The sequence below is a fragment of the Marmota flaviventris genome, chromosome 15 (genome assembly GCF_047511675.1).
Source record: "Marmota flaviventris isolate mMarFla1 chromosome 15, mMarFla1.hap1, whole genome shotgun sequence".
In the NCBI taxonomy this organism is placed as follows: Eukaryota; Metazoa; Chordata; class Mammalia; order Rodentia; family Sciuridae; genus Marmota; species Marmota flaviventris.
In genome coordinates, this window is record NC_092512.1 from 47701491 (window position 1) to 47718583 (window position 17093).

Below are 17093 nucleotides of genomic sequence, written 5' to 3' on the forward strand. Positions count from 1 at the left end.
CAAACACAAAGTCAAACTAAAGCAAATATTTACAAATTACTTACTGTCTCCCACTCTCTTACACAGACCTTTAACTAAAAATCAACCATTCTGGAGGGACTTAAATGTTTAAAAGAGCTATAGATGAATAAGGTCATATTGTCAGCTGGCTAATTACTCCTTGGCCTCTAAAATCGAGTTTAAGTGTTATCTATCACTCCTTGGCCTCTAAAATCGAGTTTAAGTGTTATCTATCCAATAGGAAGGCCTTTCTTGACCTCCAGCCTCTTCCGTGCAGCATAATTGATGCCCCTTCTCTGGGAATCTCAGAGAATTTCTGCACTCAGCATTGTCAGTCTCTGTCAATAGAAACAAACCTCTGAAGAGAAGGAGCTCTGTTCTCAGTATTTCTAGCCCCTAGTGCATAGCATGGCCTATTTAAATCATTGAGCAAACACTTATTGAATGTATGAAAGCTTCATTATGAAACTGTATTGCATTTCTTTCTAAAGAATCTTATAAAATATTTGGAGAGAAAAAAATTAACTAAGAATTCTGAATATTGAGAAATAAGATAAAAACTCTTTCATGGCCTATTTTCTTCTCGTAACATTAGGTGGAAGCTAAGGAAAATGTCAGAAAGTTATAAAAAATTTTAATTTAGATAAGTTAACTCATAGACTCTGGTATCTTTCCACATGGGATGATCACTCTTAGGGTCCATTCGTCTTCCCTTATGGGGCCAGGAATATTTATGTTAAGGCACAAGTCTAATAACCTTTCTTAGAATATTTTTATAACTTTTGGAAGATAATATACAAATAAGACTGGATATTCACTTTGAAATTGAAAAACCAAATATACACATATTATCATAAAGTTAACAAGAAGGGAAGTAAAGAAATTAATTTCATTTATTTTGAGCACAGACCTTCTTTTGGAATGATCTGTCAATCCTGATACTTCCTGCTCCCAAATTTTAAAAAATCATTGTTCTTACACAAGGTATCACAGGTAAAGATCCCTAAATAAGTACAAAAATAATGTGAAGTTTCAGAGAAGAAATAAATTCTATCTGATGGAGAGGATCTGAGATGATATTATGAAAAAGGTGACATTTATGATGGATGTTGAAATGTAGATAAATTTTGACTGACAGATGTGGGGGGAAAACATTTATAATATAGGAAATAGCATGAGCAAGATACAAAAGCAAGTAACATGGAATTCCATGACAGTCTCCAATTAAACATGGGAAATGACAAGGAATAATGAATAAATCCATTTGTTAGAAGAATAGCATAAGGAAAAGCATCTTAAAGAATCAAATTAAAGGGGCTGGGGTTGTGGCTCAGTGGTAGAGCGCTCGCCTAGAACATGTAAGGCACTGGGTTCAATCCTCAGCGCCACATAAAATAAATAAATAAAATAAGGGTATTGTGTCCATCTATAACTAAAAATATCTTTTAAAAAAAAGAAAGAAAGAAAAGAATCAAATTAAGTTAAGCCAGGTGCGGTGACACACACCTAAAATCTCAATGACTTGGGAGGCTGAGACAGAAGAATCACAAGTACAAGACCAGCCTCAGCAACTTAGCGAGGCTCTAAGCAACTTAGAGAGACCCTGTCTCAAAAAACCAAACCAAAACAAAACAAAACAAATGGCTGGGAATGTGGCTCACTAGTAAAGTTCCCTTGGGTTAAATCTCCAGTACCTAAAAAGAAAAAATCAAAAGCAGTTTAGAACATTCTTAGAAGAGCTATTCTGTATTGGAAATACATATCAAATAACCAATTACCAAACAGTCTATATTAGTAATAATAAAACAATGTGTTTTTTTTAAAAAAAGGTATGATTTTCAATATCTCTATTCATGGATTTAATATTAAGAATGAGGCAATATTAGCATTCTTATGTAGTGCTATAATGAAACATTTCTGATAATTTTTCAACATGTAACAAGAGACATAAAAATATTCACATCCTTTGATTCATTGCTTTTATCTTTAGAAATTGTCATAAATAATCCCAAGTAAAGATAAAAATTAGTACAGACAAGAATGTATTTAGGACCACAGTATTTATGGTAGGGAAAAACCTAAAACCCTTTATCAAGTAAATTCTGACATATCCATTAGACAAAAAGTATATAAGTATGTATGTTAGTATATATAAACCGTTATTAAAAATATAGTTCTATATTATGAATATATCAGAGAATCAAGGAAAGCTTCTGGAATGTTAAATATGACATAGGGACCAAAATGACATAAGATTTTACTTGGAAAACTACATACAAATAAAACCAGAGAAAATGTGTCAAAACGATAATCATGGCTATCTGAAGTTAAGATTCTTAAGGGAGATTCCTTTTTCCTTATTTGTGCTTTAAAATATTTTCCATCCTTCTATAATGATCATATTTCATTCAGAGTCAGAAAACGTATTAATAACACAATGATGCCTTGGGCAATTTTTCTGGCAAGAATTAGGAAGAACAGACAAATTGGGAGTCTATTAAGGTAATCTAGGTAAGAAGAAATGAATGGAGGACTGAACTAAACACTGAGAAGAACAGATTTGAAAATGAAAGTTGAAATCATATAGTACAACTCAATGAATTTAAAGAAAGAGGAATAGTTAAAACAATTTTTAATTGTAAAGATTTTCACAAGGAAAATAGTACCATTGAACTATCTCATAGTAAAAGACCTACGTGAAGAGCAAGAAGAGAAGTTGGCTTGTTCTTGGTTTTTCACAGCATGCCTGCAGGATTTAACTGAGGCTAAAACTGATGAGTATGGAAAATGAAAACATACACATTTGAATTTAATCATAGGAGTGAATGAAAGATTTCATAGAGAAAATGAATCAAAAGGAAAGGTATCAGGAAAATGCCTGTAGGAGACAGGAAGAACATGGAGTTGTAGAAACAAGAATGAAACAAGTTGTTCACAAATGCCCTTTGCAAGATGCTGAGTTCCTTCTGGGAATATATCTTCCTAAGGAGACACTGATAATTAAATCATCCTGGCTCAGGGTGTCTGGTCAGAGGATAATTGTTAAGACAAACTGCAGACACTACAAACTTTTAAAACTCATCCCCTCATCCAAGCTAGTTAGAGAGGCTAAAAATGAACAAATTAAGAATCCACCACACTCACACCAATAGAGATGATACCTGAGTACATACTGTACCTGCTACTTTTTTAACCAATGGTGAAAAAATTACAGGCACTCAGCAGAAATTGTTCCATAAATTTTGAATTTGGTCTTCCCCAGGCTAGTGAAATACCCTATAATACTCTCTTCAGATGCTCCACAGTGGCAGCTTGCAAGTTCTCCATAAACCACATGATAGGAAATGCTTTCAATACAGCCTAAGCTATGCTATTGATAGGTTAGGTGAATGCATTTTTGACTTCTTGTGTGTTCAACTTATTTTTTTATACCTTTATTTTATTTATTTATTTTTAGGTGGTGCTAAGGATTGAACTCAGTGCCTCGCCCGTGGTAGGCAAGCACTCTACCACTGAGCCACAACCCCAGCCCCATCAACTTATTGGGATGACTATATTAAGTTACTTTAAAAATAGTTATGTACTTGTAGAGAATGCATAAAGGGAGAAATTATAATTTTACAAATTTGGGGGGATTACTTTTAAGAACTTTAAACCAGTTTATTGTCAATCTTTTTTATTTAGACTTTCTTACATAGAAATTCACTATTAACATTTCTTAATTCAATGTTGTTTGTTCACATTCATAATGTACAACTTAAAGTCAAAGCCTTTGATCTTTTTCAGTAAAAAACTTTATTCATTTACTTAAACTCTGTTGTCTAAAAGGGTTTTTTACATAAATTTACAAAATACATGAAATATTTAAGAAGATAATGTAGAAATACATTTTTATCCTCCTCTGGCTTCACACCACCCATTTTACCTTCTTGTTTGCGTTCTCTGATATTCAAAATATTTACATTTTTATAAAATCCAAATCATTCAATCTTCCTTTTGTCACTTCTGGGCCATCAGTGCCATGTCTAAGAAATCATGGCTTAATCAGTAGTCAATGAAGATTAATTCTTAAGTTTTCTTAAAAGAGTTTAGTAGTTTTTAGGTCCTTGATCCATTTTAAGCTAATATTTATATATGGTGTGAGTTAGGACTCCACCACCTTCATTATTAGCATGTATTTATTATTTTTGTGCAGTTGTTTAAGCACCATTTGTTCTTTCCATCATTGAATTGTCCTGGCAACGTTGTCTAAAATCAATTTACCATAAAGTTAAAGCACTATTTCTGGACTCAATTGATTCCATTGTTATATGTATCTATTTTTATGCTAATAGTATACTCTCTTGGTACTTACTGTAGGTTTGTAGTGACTTTTGAAACTGAGATATGTGAGTCCTCTAGCTTTATTGTTCTTGGTTAAGTTTTGATTTCTATTTTTCTGGCTCCTCTAAATTTCTATATGAATTTTAGGATCAGTTTATCAAATTTAAAAAAAAAAAACAGTTGGTACTGTTTTTTTAAAAGATTGTGTTGAATGTATACATCAGTTTATGTAGTATTGCTATTTAACGACAGCAAGTTCTTTGATCTAAGAATATCCAATATCCGATAGCTTTGTATTTCTGTATTTAATAGTTTTCAACAATGTTTTGTAGTTTTCAGTTTACAAGGCTTGCACTTCTCCTTTTAAACTTATTCCTAACTAGATTATGTCCTTGATGTGACTAGAAAATAAAATCAAATTTCTTAACTTCAGTTTTTATATTGATCATTGCTTGTGCTATAAATTCTCCTTTAAGTATTTTGTAGACTGCACCATGAGGCCATTTTGGTCTCTGATTTTCTGTATGTGTGTTTTCAAGAGAGCCCTACCACTGAGGTACACACCCAGCCCATTTTTATTATTTATTTTGAGATGGTCTTGCTATGTTGATGAGGCTGACCTCAGAATTAAAATCCTTTTGGCTCAACCTCCTGCATAGTTGGGATTACAGACAGGCACCACCACATCCAGCTCTGTGAGAATATCTTTAATTGTTATTTTAATACAATAGGTGCTCCTCAATTTACAATTGGCTATGTCCAATAAATCCATCAGAAGTTATAAACATCTTATGGATGTGACTCTACTTTGTGTACAACCAGAGATATGAAAAATTGTGCTCTATATGTTTAATATGAATTATAATGCATTCTATTGTCATATATAACAAATCAAAATGCACTTAATACATCTATCCTCTAAGCATCATAGATCAGCACACAGTACACTTCAGAGAGCTGTTGTTTACCCTTGTGGTCTCCTGGTTAACTGGGAGCTATGACTCATTGCCATTGCCCATCATCATAAAAGAGTAGCAAAGATTATATCACTAACCTAAAACATATTTCAACTTAATATATGAAGTTCATATTGAATGCATATTGCTTTTGTACCATCATAATTACATTTAAAAATTCTAAATTGAAGCATTGTTATTGGAGAATTATTTACTTGTTATAGATGTGATCAAATTGTCTATTTTTTTCTTGAGTCAGTTTTTATAGACTGTATCTTAATTTGTCCATAATATCAAAGCTTTGTAGTTTTTTAGCACACAATTTTTCAATATATTTTCTTTTAACTTTCTTAAATTTGGCAGTAAGTTCCACTATTTTACCACTGAATTTAGTATTGAGTTTTCTCTCTTTTTCTTTGTTGTTAATATTTTAATTGATAACATAATTATATCCACTCATGGGGTACATACAATATGATGTTTTGATGTATGTGAACAAGAAGGAATAATTTTATCAAGCTATTTGGACCCAATTCTCCTTTATGTTGGCACAGGAACCAACTTCCTCAACAAGACTCTTAAAGCATAAGAAGTAAAATAAAGAATCAATAAATGGAATGGTTTTAAACTAAAAAGCTTCTTCTGAGAAAAAGAAGCAATCAAGAACATGAACAGAGAGCCTACAGAACAGAACATATTTACCACCTGTACCTCAAATAGAGCATTAATCTATAAATCATTAATATACAAAGAACTCAAAAAACTTAACACTGAAAAAAGTAATAACCCAATCAATAATGAGCTAAGGAACTGAACAGGCACTTCAGAGAAGAAGACATATGATTGGTCAACAAAAGAAGAAATGTTCAACATCACTAGCAATTAGAGAAATGCAAATTAAAACTGCACTGAGATTCCATCTCACTCCAGTCAGAATGGCAAATATCAAGAAAACAATAACAATAAATATTGGCAAGCGTGTGGGGAAAAGGTACACTCCGACATTGCTGGTGGGGTTGCAAATTTGTACAACTAATCTTGAAAACAGTTTGGAGATTCCTCAGTGAACTTGGAATAAAACCATCATTTGACCCAGTTTTCCCACTCCTTGGTTTATAACCAATGGACTTAAAATCAGCATACTACAGTAACACAGCCTTATCAACGTTTATAGGAGTTCACAATAGTCAAGCTTTGGTACCAACCTAGGTAGCCTTCAACAAGGTATAAAAAAAAATGGATAAAGAAAATGTTGTACATTTACACAATGGAATATTACTCAGCCATAAAGAAAAATAAAACTATGGCCTTTGCCAGTAAATGGATGGGACTGGAGACTATTTTGCTAAGTGAAATAAGCCTGTCTCAAAAAACACAAGGCCACATATTTTCTCTGATATGTGAATGCTAACACACACCAAAAAAAGGGTGTTTAAGAATAGAAGGGAAGAATATATGTTCATTGGATTAGACAAAGGGGGATGAAGGGAAGGTGGGGGATGGGAAAAGGAAAGACAGAAGAATGAATCAGACTTTCCTATGCTCATAAATGAATATACTTCTTGTACAACCACAAGAATGGGATCCTAGTTAGAACACGTTATACTCCATGTATGCTTATTATGTCAAAATATATTCTACTGTTACATATATCTAAACAGAACAAATAAAAAATTAAAAATAAATAAATACAGCTATTAATATACCATAAGCTTATGTACTTAGTATATTTTTATAGTGATACGTTTGGTATTTACTCTTAAGATATTTTAAAAATATAATATGTATTATATTGATTATCAGCAGTAGACCTCTAAATTTATTCATACTGTGTATCTGAAATTTAATATCATTTAACTAACTATTCCCCATTCTAAACACCTGCCACCCCAGCCTCTGGTCATTATTGTTTTACTCTATCTTCCTATGAGTTCACATTTGTAGTTTGCATACATAAATTATGTCATTCCACCTCTTCATACTATAACCTCATGGGTAAGAATTTCGACATACAAAGTTCATGGGGTGGGAGGCTGGACATAAGCATTCTGACCATGCTGCTTCAGTTTCCATAAAAGCATGTCTGCACGTCAGATAACCGCACACCCTTCAAGTCTCTGTATGTCTAGGGAAGTCATGGTCTTTATGGTAGAACTAAAGATTTTGTTATTTCTATCATAAAAATGTACTATTTGCATTATGGTTGATTTATACATGGAAAAGATGCCCTACTACATTTTTCATGAGTTTAGCTACTGTATTTTTATATACTAGGTAAAATTTAAATCATAACAGGAAAAAAAGACTCTACAAGTGAAGGATATACTAAAAATTTAGCAATATAAAAATATTTTCAATGTTGAAATTAAATAAAAAAAATATTTAAATGACTATGCAGATTTTGAGATATAACCACATGAAAAATCAGAAAAAAGATGAAACTGAATTAACGAAATAGAAGATAAATAATATTGTAAGGTTTAGTGAGCTTCAAGTACAGGAAACAGTAAAGATGTTATTGAAAGTTAAAACATTTTATAGGAAAATCATTTTATAGGAATATGTTTCAATGGTAACATAAAGGTAGATAATAATGAGATTTTGATTTGTAATCAATTTCCAGGCTAGCTATTGATTATGGTCTCAAGTAAATTAATTCTTCTACTTTTCATGAGATCGTCAATCTTAAAAATGTCATCTCCTAGGCTATACAAGAGAAAACACAATGGACAATTCTTGAAATCACTTGACTTCAGTTTGTCTCTGTATATGCACATGTAGAAAGAGACGACTACATGTGATATATATTCAGTAATTTTAACACAGTAATATAAGTACTTTTTAGTTGTACCACTCTTAGAGTATATAAATAATATAATAATAAAAGAGTATGTTTTAGAAGCATGATTTAAGTTTAACTTAAACTAGAGATATGCATATCCTATTTACTACTGAAATATCATAATATTATTTCCTTGTTAATATATTATTATTTTTAAATCTGAATACATAAGAGGCCGAAGGAATAATGGCAAGTGTAAGAAGTTTCCTTAAATAATGTAGCTCTAAAGAAGTAGTGGCCAGAAAAGAGACCAGAAGGTGCAGACAGCTGTGTGGAATTGCACTTGAGAAAGGAGAGCCTCTGCAGCAGATTGAAAGTCAGCATCCTGGGGATGAGGGACCACATAAGGGAATTCTCTAAATAACAGCAGAGGGAGGGCATGCATATATGAATAGAGAAAAAGGAGAGAGACAGACATCTAGTTGGGCTTGTTTTTTAAGCTGGATGAACAAAGAGATCTACAAAGGTCAAATATTTAATGAGTTGACTGCTTTGATAGTAAAACAGCCAAGCTGTCAGAACTAGATATCTTAAAAACCCAGGAGAAGGATTTTGACACAAGTATGTATAAACAAAGAGACTTCTAAATTTATTAAAAAGTGTCAAAAGTATGCCCTACCGAAATACAAGTTTGAATGCTTTATTGAGTATAAATAATCAAGTTAATGTTAATATTTTATTATTGAAATTTCATACCTTAAAAGTCAGTAACTTGAGTTATTAAGATGCCACTAGAATAAAATGTTGCTTCTAATTATTTTTTAAAACTTTCTTGAAGTAAATCTGTAATTACATCTACAAACACATGAATCTGTATTCATTGGGGAAAAAGTAAACCAACAAAAATAGATGTAGAGGAAAGAATTAATTATAACATTTATTGCCCTTGAGTTAGCTTTCATTACTACCACAAAAAAACTGGCTTTATATAGAAAAAGGTTTATTTAGCTCATTTTATAGGTTCAAAGTCCAACAGCAGACAATTATGTCCCTAGTGATCTGAAGACCCTCACCAGGCTCCATATCCCAAAGTTTCCACCACCTCCCAACAATACCTTCTGAGGTGGCAAGACTTTAATCACAATGGACCCTTGGGGGACATTCAAAACAAACCAAAACTAAAAAATCCCTCAATTTTACTGCCTTCCATTAAGGCAACCTCTTAAAATATATGTATTTTTAAAATGTCTTTCTGGACCCATTCTTATATATTTAAAAAATACACACAAATTTATACATTTTTATAAAAGTTTATATAATTCTTTAATAGTTCTATTTTTATTTACTACCTTTAATATTTATATAAATGAATATACATTCTTTTTAGACACTGTTTAGAACTCCATAGACTAGATGAAGCATTATGTATTCTTCTATTGAAGAAAATGTATATTAGTCACATATTTTTACCATTACCAATATAATTTATAATGGTAAAAGCATGTGATTATAAAACAAATTAAATTTTAACTATTATTCTCAAGATAATGGCAAACCATTGTTGAATACTTTTTATTTTTGTCCCTTAAAATTATTTTAATCTCTGTAAAACTCTTGATTTATTTTTCACTGATTGACTCTGATTAAATGGAACTAATTATGGGAGAAAACCATTGGGGAAAAACTATCAAAATATGTAAATCTTTTCAATAGACACATTTTCTCCAAAATGCCAGTCAGGTTTTAAATGTCATGATCCTGATGAACCACTTTAAACAAACAATGATATAATGCACAAAGAACAAAGTAAGCATTAGGCAGAAGTATATTTGAAACTTGATTATAACTGTTCTGTATAAAATAAGAATAATATCTATCTTTGTTTCAGTGATACTCATGAATGGATGTCTTCGATACAATGTACAACTTATATGCCTCTCCCTAAAGGATTCAAATATATGTATTTCTAATTAATATTTCTTCTATATCACTGATAAATAGAATAAAGACTAAAATTGGAAACTAAAATCTGTCTAGAGAGTTGTTGTTTTTTTCACAATATCTAGATCAACCTCTGGAGTGGGTAACTAATCAGGTAACTACTGTTTTAACCATGAAAACCAATGCTAGACTATTATGCAATATATAGAGCAGTTCTGAAAGTGTGGCCTCAGACTTGTAATCACTTGATGATAATTGAATAACAATCACTCAAAAGATTACTATAAATGCAATTTGGGCCCCACCTCAAACCTACTGAATCACAAATTCTGGGATCTGTACCTAGCAAGATGAGTCTCATGAAGACTGTAATTTGGATATGTGCTCAAAGTTGAGGTACAATGGTGTCTATCTTAAACCTTTCATACTAAAATGTGAGATGTTATTCATATTTCACTACTTATCATCTTATGACTAGAAAACAGTCATATAGTACATTTTACATGTGGAGTGATATCGTAGGCATTGTGGTGGCGGAGAAGTCAGCAGAGATACATGCATTTCATCTTACTAGACTTCGCTACATGTTTTGGTTTATTACCTGTGCTGCCTTTGATCCAGGTTTCAGAAATGATATTTTTACTAAGTGTTCTCAGATGCTCATCTTTTAGCTGTGAGGTTAGTTCTGGAATTGTCTTCAGCATCTTCCATACAACATTGTGTTCGTGTGCCGTTCTTTCAATGGGCCTTAAAAGAGAAAGGAAAGAAGATTACAAATTCAGAGACTGTGGGATGAATGAAAAGAAACAAACCAACAGTCTTTAAATTTTACATTTCCTGTTTCATATTTCCTCTTTATTTAAGAGTTAAGGAGAAATGTGATGTTGTTCTACTTGGGCTTACTAGCTAACTTTGAAAGTTTGCTTCCTTTCCAGCATTAAGATGCACCTCCATGATAATTTAAACTTTAAAAAAAGACAAATGCATTTATATTTTTAAATAGAAAGTTCAATACTTCAATTATAAGATTGTATCTTTTTAAACTAGTAATTATAAAGACCTTTTTCAGATATCAAACTGAAAAGATTGTTATTCCTACTGTTTGTTCTTGATCCTTAATAGTACTTAAGCACAATTAAAGTTAGGTCAAACATAGCTGTAATTAACACTTCAGGGATATAAATTTTAAGTGAAAAGATACATATGCAATTTAAATAAAATGTATAGTTATCAGAATGGATGATACTTATTTACTCCTAATCATTAAATTCACTATTTAAAAATATGGTACTATGCCAGGCACACACGCCTACAATCCCCGTGGCTCGGGAGGCTGAGGCAGGATGATCACAAGTTCAAAGCCAGCTTTAGCAAAAGCAAGGCGCTAAGCAACTCAGTGAGACCCTGTCTCTAAATAAAATACAAAATAGGGCTGGGGATGTGGCTTAGTGGTCGAGTGACCCTGAGTTCAATCCCCAGTACCCACCCCCCCAAAAACGGTATTATAATCAGTATACAAAATTCATGTTAATATAGGTTATCAAGGAAGAAGTTATAACAAAATACCCAGCATTTTTTAAGCATAATTCTAAAATCTAGTGTGAAAAATCAGTTTAGCAGCAGAAAAGGAATTCACAGTGCCATACCACACATATGGGGTTGCCAGAAACAGTTCCAGTATAGACATATAGTCCTGTTGGCCTATCTGGCTTATGTGTTTCTATATATGTGTTTTGTATGTTGATATGAATTGTGGGTTTTGTTGTGGGTTGTAGAAAAAAAAAGGTTTAAAACATAGGTTTAGTAGACAGCCCTGAGAAATAGACTTGAGAAAACTAGCTCACTACTTAACATCACTTAAAACGTGTACTTTAGTTACAATAAAGAATTCGTATCAGAAATCACTTATATATCATAACCAAAACGGAAAAATATGTGTCATTGACTTAGCTGTCAAATAGGAGGTGTCCAGAAAATAATATCACAGACTGAAAAGATGGAGATACACACACACACACACACACACACACTTAAAATTGCAAAACATTTTTTAGTCATCTGTAATAATTTGCAAGGCAGAAAACCTAGAAACTTGCTATTTGCATAAGATAGTTGCAAAAGACAGCTTGTTTCATATTACTCACTAGTGTGGTAGTATTATTAACTGAGTAAAGCTGATGTTTTCAACCAGAAATGAAAGGGATCAGAAAGAATCCAGAAATGGAGTCTGGTTATAATAGCCAAGTGTTTCTTGATCCCACATAGCAAGAAAGAATTTTAAAAGATTTGACTATTGGGCTGGGGCTGTAGCTCAGTGGCAGAGCACTCCCCTAGCATGTGCGAGGCACTGGGTTCTATCCTCTGCATCACATAAAAATAAATAAATAAAATAAAGGTATTGTGTCCAACTACAACTAAATATGTGTATATGTATGTGTGTGTGTGTGTGTGTGTGTGTGTGTGTGTTTTCTGTATTATATAAAGGTGCTTAATCCTATGGCAAAGTTCTGACAAGAAGTTTTGTTTTCCTGTCCAAGTCCGCTGTTTCATAATTTAAGGAAGCCTCATTAACAGAAAGACAGGCACAGGGAGAGTAAGCAGAGGAATAAAGACCTAAAAACAATGTCTGGAACATGAACTTGGCTTTGGTTACTGGCATGCAGAAGATACTGGAGGCAAATAGATCAGAAGTCTGCTGTTTTGGGAGGATTTATACCACTAATGAATCCAATATTATGGTCTAATAAAGTTTTAACTGATTGAACTTTCAAACCAAAAGAAATTATGCAACACTTTCCAACCTTCAAAGAGAACCTATTCTCTAATGTTCTTATTAGAATTGCCCACTGGGATAAGAGACAGGAGAAAACCTCTGAGAGAGGAGAGCCAAGAGGTGTTCTTCCCAATAAAGCAGAACCAGGATGTAATTCTAAAAACTTCTAACACTGTTAGGGCAGAGGTTTTTACAAATCAGCCCAGCAAAACAACATTGTTGCTATGTACCAATGACTTCAATGTGTTTCCACTTCCTCCTTTTTCTGAATGTGAGTTTTTAATGATAGCATATGCTTGGTTTCACCAATCTGCACTGTGTAAGAGGAAAGCAAGGAATAACCAGATCTCCAGTTTTTATGCTATGAACCAGAATTAGCCATATTCATCCCTGATGGAGAGGGTATGTCCTCCAAGATCTTTGACTTTCAGGTGCAGTAACGGATGAAACTTTCAGTTTTGTCTTTTTGTGAGAGTCAATATGAGTGTTGGGAAAAAGGTATGCACAGATAACTGGTAAATGGAAATAGGCAAATTGTGAGAAAAATGCTAATTGTCCAAAAAGTTGATTCCTCTTATTTCTATGCACTTGGCTAGGATACATTTCCAAGGCAGCTCTCTGACCACATGACTGAGTTCTAGCCAGTAGAAAATGAACAGACACAGAAGAAAGGCATAGTTTATTAGCTGGTTAAATTTTTAAATACTCCATTTTAGTATTACAAGAATGTTTATCTGTTAGGTACATAAATCAAATATGTATGTACATACATAAACACATATGCCTCAAAATATACGTGAAATATGCATGTACTTCACATGTATTCATAACAGAGAGATATGTATATTTGTATAAGAAATTGTGTAACTCTCCATAGATAGTTCTAGCATATTTACAGTACTCCTGTCAGATTCTTTGTATAGATGAAATATGTACATAAGCTATCTTATAACAAACCTAGTATCATTTAACAAACAGAAAAATTAATGCAGAGTTTTTAAATAGTTTGGTCACAATCTCATGATTAATCCATGCCAGAAATAGGGGGTAGCTGTAAGAATGCCCAAAACAGTTAGGCTCTGGATTACATGCTGTATGATTTTGGGGAATATGTTAGGCATTTTCATTATAATGTGCCTTCGTGTAGATCTATTGTAATTTTGTACATTTGGTATCCTGTAAGCCTATATTTGATATAGGCTTACAATTCATTTTTCATGTTTGGGGAATTTTCTGATATTATCTCATTGAAGAGATTGTGCATTCCTTTGGTTTGAAACTCTGTGCCTTCCTCTATCCCAATAACTCTTAGATTTGGTCTTTTGATGCTGTCCCCATAATTCTTGGAAGTTCTCTTCATGGTTCCTTACTATCTTCACTGTGTGGTCAACTTTATTTTCCAGATTATATGCTTTGTATGTATTATCTGACATTCTGTCTTCCAAGTAGTCTAGTGTGTTGGTGATGCTTTCTATTGAGTTTTTTATTTAGTTTATTGTTTCCTTCATTTCAAGCATTTCTGATTGTGTGTTTTTTTTCAGAGCCTCTATATCTTTCTTGAAGTAATCTTTTGCTACCTGTAGTTGCTCCCTTATCTATTTGTTGGTGTGATCAATGGACACCTGAATTTGCTCTTATCTCTTTGTTGAAGTGATCAATTTTTGCCTGCATTTGCTTATTTAGGTCATTCTTTAATTCACGAACATTTTAATTATGAATATTTTGAAATCATTCTCTGAAATTTCATCAAAAATTTGCTGTCCATGGGTTCCGTTATTATAGTTTCCTGGTTTGTTTGGGGGCACTTTCCTCTCTTGTTTTTTCATGTTATCTATGCATCTTCCTTTCTTGCAGTGTGAATCTCAGATGTTACAGTTTCTACCCTATAATTTTGTAGTATCCGTGCAGATCATCTGTAGCTTACCTTGATGTTGGGCTTCTTGACCCTGCCAGTGTCCCATGATGGATGCTACTGTAACTAAGGTGGTGGCAGAAATAGCAGAGGTGCCCCAGGATGGATGCAATGTCTTTAAGAGATGGGGCTGAACTGGTAGGCCTTACACTGGCTTGGGATGCCTACTCCGAGACGCAGCTGCTTCTAGTCCCTGTCTGTTGTCACAAAGTAGATGGTACTTTTTGAAGAAGGCTATGACAATGTCTACAGTATCCCAAGATGGAAGTGGGTTAGGCCTGGGCTCCCAGCTAGGGTGGGGAGGACCTGGGTCTACCCTGGGCCTGGGCTCCCAGACAGGTCAGCAGAGGTGGATCTGGGCCGGGCCCTGAGCTCTGGCCAGTATCTGCTGCTGGTCAGCAGAGGTAGTCCTGTGCCTGAGCCTGAACTCTGGCCAGTGTCTTTTGTTCTATTCTTAATATAGAAAAACTCCAGTGAAAGAAACTAATTTATCAAAAAGAAAAATGTGGGGCTGAGGATATGGCTCAAGTAGTAGCACGCTCACCTAGCATGTGTGAGGCACTGGGTTCAATCCTCAGCACCACATAAAAATAAGATAAAGATATTGTGTCCACCTAAAGCTAAAAAATAAATATTTTTAAAAAATGTATTCCCAGAAGGAACTCATTCAGTTTGAAAAACTGTGAGTCCCATGCTGTTATTATTAGTAGGATTTATTTCCTCAATGATGTTATTATTAGCATTATAATTATTATACAATGGTATATTAAAATTAATATTTAAATATTAATTAAACATCAAATATTAAATATTAAGTATTTATATAATAGGAATATTATTTAGCTTCTTATAGATGTCAAACAATAATGCAGAATTCAATGGAGAAACAAACTGACAATATTGGTTGATATTGTGACATTATTAGGCATATACTTATATAATCACATATGTATCAGAAATATTTTACTGTGGGCAAGATTATAAGTTATCCTTAGTGATCTGTTTTTATTATGGGGAAATGCCAGAATTAAAATATTCACTACAGGCATTACATTTTATGAACCTTGACTTAATGACTCAGAAACTACTACCTCTTAAAGATGGTTTCCTTTAACTAATGGATTTTAAAGTCTCAATTTATCCCATCTGCTACTTTCATCACCTGACTTATTTTTCCTTCAGAAAAATTAAACAATTAAATACTTAATATTATACAATGGTGTTTTTAAAAATGTTACTCCTTTGTATTTTCATTAATTCACCTTTAAATTTTTAGCTCCAATTGTAGCTGATGGCAAAAAGCAAAATATTAGTATAATCCAAACATTTCTGGCAAGTTAGTGGGAAATAAATATTTCAGAATGTTTCATTCAATTCCTTTCTATACTAGTCATCATATAAAACTGAAAGGCTCTACAACTGAAACCGCAAAGGAGGAACATTTTTTTAACCACCATCATATGCATCCTGATAATTCCCAGTGATTTTAATGCTAATGATGACACAATTAAGAAATAAGTTCACATCTGTTCTGACATAAACACTCTCTGTTCAACTTAAATGTTGAACATTTCAATTGAAAGTTTAGCTTCCTGTGCTAGCTGATTTTCATAGCCTTTCTTAGAAAACGTAGGCTTTCTAGTGAGGGTGACGTCTTTCAGAATTTTTCTATTCAAAATCCTTTCCTTAAGGGACATGTGTAAGTGCATAGAAGGATTATTCTTGTGATGAAGGAAGAGTTGGTCTGTAGGTACTGAAAAATTTGTTAAAGAAATAAAACCAACTTATATTAGAGAACGCATAAACAAAACCATTAAACTTGGGCAGGATGTTTACCAATAAAATGACAGTAAATCAGAATATTTAGGTATGAGAATAGGGAGCAGTGATAGAATATGCTATATGCAGCCATATTTAAACAGGATCAAAGAAGTCAATTTCTTCAGGGACTACTAGCTAATAATGATTAACAAAGAAACTGAAATCCTAAAATTAGTTGCTGAATGCAAATGTTTCTAATGCTCACACACACATATATACATACACAGATAAGCAGATACACACACACACACACACACACACACACACACAACAAACCTAAATGAGTAGAATAATTTCAGACCCTTATGACAAATTAATGAAATAGGAGGAAAAGCACACAGTTCTCTCATTGGAAGCACAGTAAAAATATTATACGTAGACAAATGTATATGATAACATTTGCCAGAATATTGAAGATTCACAGTAAGTACTCATTAATAAAAAATGATTAAAGTGTTACATTTTCTCAATGGAATATTATTTAGCTTCTTATAGATGTCAAGCATATAATGCAGAATTCAATGTAGAAACAAACTGACAATATTGGTGATATTGTGACATTATTAAGCACATAGTTACATAATC

General features: G+C 32.9%; 1 protein-coding gene across 1 annotated transcript in view; it reads right to left on the minus strand.

Annotated features, from left to right (window-relative positions):
- Nucleotides 1-17093, minus strand: part of Cnbd1 (cyclic nucleotide binding domain containing 1) — a 429741-nt gene that overhangs the window by 186910 nt on the left and 225738 nt on the right. The window contains exon 5 of the mRNA XM_027946778.3: nucleotides 10604-10749. Coding sequence (XP_027802579.3) covers nucleotides 10604-10749 — 146 coding nt within the window. The remainder of the gene's footprint in view (nucleotides 1-10603; nucleotides 10750-17093) is intronic.